The sequence below is a fragment of the Mus pahari genome, chromosome 20 (assembly GCF_900095145.1).
Source record: "Mus pahari chromosome 20, PAHARI_EIJ_v1.1, whole genome shotgun sequence".
Classification (NCBI taxonomy): domain Eukaryota; kingdom Metazoa; phylum Chordata; class Mammalia; order Rodentia; family Muridae; genus Mus; species Mus pahari.
The window spans coordinates 45,557,433-45,564,197 of record NC_034609.1 but is presented as its reverse complement, the minus strand read 5'-3'; the positions used below and the strand labels follow the sequence as shown (position 1 = coordinate 45,564,197).

At 48.5% G+C, this 6,765-nt stretch overlaps 1 protein-coding gene across 6 annotated transcripts in view; it reads right to left on the bottom strand.

The window, feature by feature from the left end:
* The window catches only part of Zc3h18 (zinc finger CCCH-type containing 18), a 46,582-nt gene extending 40,298 nt beyond the window's left edge, over positions 1 to 6,284 (bottom strand). For 2 of the 6 annotated variants that reach the window (XM_021220299.1, XM_021220301.1), the window contains exon 1: positions 6,093 to 6,275. Coding sequence is in view for 3 of the 6 variants with exons in the window: in XM_029532483.1 (XP_029388343.1) it covers positions 5,143 to 5,236 (94 nt within the window). In the remaining 3 variants the exon portion in view is untranslated. Of the gene's footprint in view, positions 1 to 5,142; positions 5,850 to 6,092 lie in introns of those variants that run through there. The other 4 variants (XM_029532483.1, XM_029532484.1, XM_021220300.1 and 1 more) reach the window with 3 other exon arrangements.
* Positions 6,285 to 6,765: the final 481 nt, after the last annotated feature.

Genomic DNA, 6,765 nt, shown 5'->3' with positions numbered 1-6,765 from the left:
AGAGAGAGAGAGAGAGAGAGAGAGAGAGAGAGAGAGAGAGAAAACTTAGACAAGAAAAAAAATTAAATGATCACTTTTTTTAAACACTCACTTTCAAGAGTTGGCATCAAAATGTTTCTAGCCAGGTGCAGTGGAACATACCTTTAATATCAGTGCTTGGAAGACAGAGCCGGAGGATAGAGAGTTCAAGGTTATCGTCACCTAATATATCAAGCACGAGACTAGTCATAGCTACATGAAACCCAGTCTCAAGCAAAAAAACTATGTTTGCTGGGTTACTAAATATGCAATAAATCATCTAAAATCAATCATTTGTAAAACACAATGATTAATTATAAATTTTCAGGTCAAATCAACCTATCAACAGGAAGTGGTGGTGCATGCCTTTAAGCCAGTACTCAGGAGACAGAGACAAGGGGATCTAAAGAGGGATGAGTTCCAGGATAGCCAAGGATACACAGAAAAACTCTGTCTGGAACCCTGCCCCACCCCACAAATAAAACAAGAAAAACAAACAAAAATGCCAACCCCCCCCCCCCCCCCAAATCTATCTTAAGTCACTCAAAATACACAGTAGATAAGATTCTCTGGTCATCTATCATCACTGGAGAGGAAGGAATACTGAAGTCAGTCCTATCCAAGACGGCAAACACAGGCCAGTTTGTAACCCGGGGATGTGAATGCTGAGACAGGGCCAGCCTGAAGTGACAGTGAACTGCAGCCCATCTGGGTTAGAGTGTGAGAGCAGACAGCAAGAAAAGACAAGTTAGAAGTCGTGTGCACAGCTTCTGAGTGCTGCAGAGTGCGCTGAGCATCCTGCAGTGGGCAGGGGTGAATGCCATGTAGGACAACTGCCAGAATGGGGAGTCTGTGCTTTCTGCTGTTTGTGAGAATGTGTGTGTGGTGGATAGCTTCAGTAATGAAGGCAGGCTAATACCAATATACTGAACACATGAACTCCTTAGTGTGTAACATCTGATCCCTAGCATTGCAGTTTTAATTACACTGTCTATTTTGAAGTCTCCATAGGCCCAGGGACTTTTCATCTCTCCAGCAGCCTAGGTAGCACTTGGTAACAATAGAAGTCAGCAATGCTGACCTGGCCGCCAAGTTTCATATACCCTACTTAATACCTGACAAATCCCTACTCTGCCATTTTATACCTAAAGGCAATCTCATTAAACAAAGGTATCTTTCAAACCAACTGTTATGTAAAACCAAATGTCCAGTCTAATTTGGAAGTCATACAACTGATACTGCAGCACACAACGCCCATGTGGCAAGCTGCATGCTATCTTGTGTACGGTTCACAAGACGCTCTTCTAACCTGCTCACAGTCCTTTCTGGGGCTCTGATACAAGTTGATTTGCTTTTAGTTTCAGTCAAACTTAGGTCTAACAAGTTGGTTTTTTTTGTTTGTTTGTTTGTTTGTTTGTTTGTTTTTTTAATATTCCTGAAAATCTTGAGATGAAACCCTATGGTAAGAAATGGAGACCGAGTGGCCAACTGGATACCTGAACCTTAGCAAGCAGCAGGCTGCTAAGGGGGAAAGGCTGCTCTTTATTTGAACTTCTGAGTTAAAGCTTGAATCCTTGCTCTACCTCTTCCCCGGTTTAAAATCTCAGGCCAAGTCAAGTACACCTGCCAGGCCTCAACATCGTCATCTGAAGGACAAGGACAGCAGCAGCTCCCTTATGGGGTTGTTACAGCATGGTACCTGATGATGTGCTGGAAACATACTCTATATATGTGAGTCTGACTTGGAGAGATAACTCTCCAGTCAAAACACCATCCTCACACCACTCCTGTCAACTGCAGTTAAGTCATCCAGAGCTCTCAAGAAAAGCTTGCTTACTGATGACTGGATAACTTGGGACAGCCCATCTGTCAGGTGCTGAGAATGCTGCAAGACTCCTGAAAAACAAACGCATTTCCTCACGCCTCATGGGTTTGTTTTGTTTTGTTTTTTGAGACAAGGTCTCATTCTGTAGCCCTGGCTGTCCTGAAACTCCGACATCTGCCTGTCTCTGCCTCCCAGGTGCTGAGATTAATGGGATGTGCCAGCATGCCCAGCTTCCTCATGCAATTCTTAATCCCTATATCAACCTTCCAAGTAAATAAACTGAAGCCAGATGGCTACTGCATATGTCTCAGGACTGCCATTCAGGAATATTCTAGAACCTGTATGCCCAGACATAGATGGAATTATTGCCACTTCCAGCGGCTGAAGTTACTACTATAAATCCTTTTTGGTATAGACCATGCATAAACCTGTAGGTTCTGTTTCCCTCTCCCTCCCTCTAAATATCAAGGCACTAGACACTCCCCACAGGTACATCAATTTTACACAAAGACACAGCCAGGCAAACTAGGTTGAGAATTCTAAGAGGCTGGTGCTCTGTGTGCATTCCCTGTGCACTTTTCCACCTGCCAGATGAATTTACAGTTACTTTGGCTGCCAGGAGTCAGTCAACTTCTGATCTGTAAAGGCAGTTAATTATTGGCACACACACCATAAAGTAGTAGGGCGAATGGCTGTCCTGGTATGTGTTTGTGAGGAAGGACAGATGACTCCTGGGGTCGCAGGCTGTTCTGAGCAACCAATGACAAGTTATAAACAAGCTCAAACATACAAAATTTCTCTTCCTTTCTGGTAGTTCAAACTACCCAGAATTCTTCTCTAAGTTAGAAATCTTGTTTCTTACACTGTGCATTACTCTGTCTATTTAACTGCAGTATACAAACTCCAACAGTTTATTTGAAGGCTGTGATGAGTTGGGATCTTGTTTCCAAAAGCCCAAATGTTAAAATCTTAGTCCCCAGGGATTCTTTACTAAGAGGTGCAGTGTAGGCTCTCTCTGTGTCTCCTCCCTGGGACAGGGTTTCTCTGTGCAGCCCAGGCTGTCCTGGAACTCACTCTATAGCTCAGGCTGGCTTTCAACTCAGAGAGCCACCTACCTCTGCTTCCCCAGTACTGGGATTAAAGGTGTGTGTCACAAGCCAGCTCTTATGTAAGAATCTTAACAGGTTAGTCTTAGTGAGAGATCTGTTCAGGAGCCCAGTTTTTGCTTTCTGGCATCTGATGAGGTGGAATGATTTTACTCTGTCACAGTCTGGCCACAATGTGCTACCTTACTACCTGAACATGGTCTAGACTCTAGAATCTATCAAACTGAGAGCCAAAATAGACCTTTTCTTTCTCTCCCTTTCCCTCTCCTCCTTTTTTAGTATAAAAGCAGGTTTATTAGGGGCAGCTCTTGAGTGAGTTCACTGACTACACAGGAAGGAGCCAATGAAGTCACCATGCAGAGGGAGACACAGGGGTCTGGAAGAGAAAGCATGTGCATGCAGAGATTGAGAGATTGAGAGAGAAAGAGAGAGAGAGAGAGAGAGAGAGAGAGAGAGAGCAAGCGAGCCTGCCTTTCTTTTTGAGATAGGGTCTAGGTATTCCTGGTTGTCTAGAACTCTCTATGTAGACCAGGCTGGCCTCAAACTCACAGAGCTCTGCCTACCTCCCTTGCTAGGATTGCTGGGATTAAAGTACTCACAACTACATCAGCTTATATATTTTCTTTGTATGAGTTCATCCCCTCAGGTATTTGTCATACTGAAACGCTCTTCCTACTCCTCAAGTATGAGGGGAGATGATGGGGGCTCTGAAAGGGCTGGCTCTCACATCACACACTGCACTCTATCTGCCTGGGACATTCCTGAGACTGCAATGCCACCATCAGCATCCACAGGAGGCAAGGCCAAGGCTTTTGTAGAGCAGTTACCTTACAGGGGCCCTGAAAGATTTGAGAAAAGGAACTGCACTATCTTCCTTCCTAAGGGACCTCCTGGGACTGTACTGCTGGAGGCCACATCTTTCAGGGACAGTAATGTCTTCCAGAGACAACCACAAATCTATGTTTATCTAAACCCTACATTTAGACCAGGAATCACATGGGAATCAGTAGAAGGATTGATCTCCAGCCATGCTCCAAAAAGGTCCACCGCCTCTCTAGGTGTTAGTATTCTCTGTTAAGACTAATTTCGTGTGTTACCTACCCTCTGCTGGTTGCAGGGAACTCATATGCTATTCCATATAAGTCATGAATCCAGGGTCCTCCAGCCCAGCTACAATGTCTACAATCTTCTTACCCACTAACCTAGTAGTGCAGGACTCTCACAAAGTTTAGAGCTAATCTTTAGTCCTCCTATCCACAATGGTGAACCTGTTCGGAGGTAGAAAAACAGTCTTTCAATATCTCTGTCCCCTGCTGCATTTGACATATTGGAAAATGCTTGACTAAATGACAAAATCCCACTAACCCAGGAACCACCTGCTGCATACCAGAAAGAGATAATATAAGTTGCCTAACTTGTAAAACATTGTCCAGAGCTCCAGAGCAGTATTCAGGTCTTGTGTCAGCAGCAGCTCTGGAAGGCCCAACTGACTCCAAACACTCTACTATTGGCAGAACAGTTATGTCACGGTCTCTTCACAGCTGGGTCATTTTCAGCAACTGCTACAAGCTACTTAAGAGCCTGGCCTGGTGAATTTACCAATTCAGGTTAAAACAATTCTTGGGCAAAGATGGGGTATGACTTGGGAAGGGGGGGGCGGGTTTCTCATTGTAGCCCTGACTAGCATCGAACTAATAAGAGATCCACCTGACTCTGCCTCCTGCGTTCTGAGATTAAAGACTTGGTCACCACTGACTGGCTTACTACTGAGAAAGGTGTTCAAAGTAGGTTTTGTTAAGGAGGCTCGATAACACACAAATACAACTTCTGGAAAACTACTTTTCCTTTGAGCCAAGGTCTCACGTTGTAGTTTTGGCTGTCCTGGAACTCACTAGCTTGAACTAGCGAGATCCTCTCGCCTCTGCTTCCCCCAAGTGCTGGGATTAAGGGGTGGGCCATCATGCTCAGCTGTGGGAAATGACGTTTAGCAGAGCAGAGCCTATGTTGATGTCTAAGTTCTGTTAAACCCGGTTAAAAAACTTATTCATAGCTCCATCCATGTATAGAGCAAGAATGTCAGAATGTTGAAAAACACCACCCCCAAAGTGACTTAGGCTCTGCAAAAACTCTTCGGAAAGGAGATGGTCTGCAGATAACAAGCTATCTCTTTGGAGATGAGCAAGGCAAACTTACCTGCTGGGTGTTCAGGAAGGAAATCCGAAGTTCTCTTAAAATGTTTGAGCATTCCCCACCTACAACTGGAGAGGAGTTTCAGGTTTGGGGACATATTGAATTGGTTCCAGAACTGGCTGGCTTCAAACGTGCTCAGATCACTCACAGTCTCCTCTCAGGGGGCTGGGAAATGGGAACTAGCCTAGGGACAGAGAATCTCAACCTTTGCCTTGGGATAGGTAATGTGATGAAGAAGAATCAAATGCCTTCTTCAACTATCCCCAAATGGGTCTGAAGAATCAATCACTCTTGTTAGTGAGTGCCAAGAAAAAGTTCATTTGAAACAGCTATTGTGCCCGGTTAACTCAGCTGTCAAAAGTATACGGGAAACTAAATATCTAGTTGGAGCGAGACTACAGGTCTTAGTTTAATTTCCTTCTAGCACTACAATCGTTTGGCTACTTTACACTAAAGAAACGGCATCTCCAAGCTCACAGCGAGGAGGTCACACTTCCCAAGCGATCCCGGACTCTTGGAGCACAGTGGGTCCGTCCAACCTGTGCTCGTTTGAAGTTGCGAGAGCAAAGTTGCGGGAGGCTCCAGCGAGCTCAAAGTTCCCTGCAGAGCCCGTCGAGAGTCCAAGCGGGCCTTCTCCCGGGCCAACCTGCGCGATTCGCTCCCCTTTGTGGGCGGCGAACATGTGGCACGCCGAGTGGCCCGGAAGGGGAAAAATGACAGCTTCAGGAAAACCAACTTCACCACGGCAGACCGCGGCGCGCCACGGCGCCCGCCCGGACGTCCCAGGCCGCAGCGGGCTCGCGCCTGCCCGCTGTCCCGGCCCGCGGCTGCGCACAGCCGGGGGCGCGCCCGAGCGCTCGGGAGGCGGCGCCGGGCTCCGGGGCCTCGCTCCCGCCGCCGTCGCCGCCGCCGCCGGGGCGGCCTCCTCCCCGCCGCCCGCCGGCCCAGCTTACCTCAACGCGAAGACGGGAGGCGGCCACGGCTCCGCTGTGGTGGGGGCTCCCTGGACGAGACGTTCCTCAGCCTTTCCGCTTCTCACTGGCTCTGGCTTCGGGCACGACGCGGGCGGAACAAACGGGCTCCACTACCCGCGGGGGCCGGCCATTGTGCGACGTCATCGGGCCGCGACGGTCGTCCTGCGAGCCGGCGGGCTTCCCTCGCTAGCCCCGCCCTCCTTCGCACTTCCTTCCGGCCTCCGCTGGCCCCGCCTCCGCGGCGCGCGCTCCCAAGGCTCGGCGACTGCGCAGGCTCACCGAGGTCGACCCCGCCCTCTAGGGTGGGCCTCCTGGCGGCGCGTGCGCAGTCTGTGGACCTTCGTGGTAGTCGCGTGGGATGAGGTCAGATGAGGAGCAGGCGGGATGCGTACCGGGAAGGGGAAGCCCTTTGAGGCTCTTGGTGAGTGCGTGTGGACACTTCCAGGGACTGAAAACTTAGCGTTCGGTTCGTCAGGGCGCGAAATTTGTGCCTTATTGAATATCAATACTTAGCCGGGCAGTGGTGGCGCACGCCTTTAATCCCAGCACTCGGGAAGCAGAGGCAGGCGGATTTCTGAGTTCGAGGCCAGCCTGGTCTACAGAGTGAGTTCCAGGACAGCCAGGGCTATACAGAGAAACCCTGTCTCGGAAA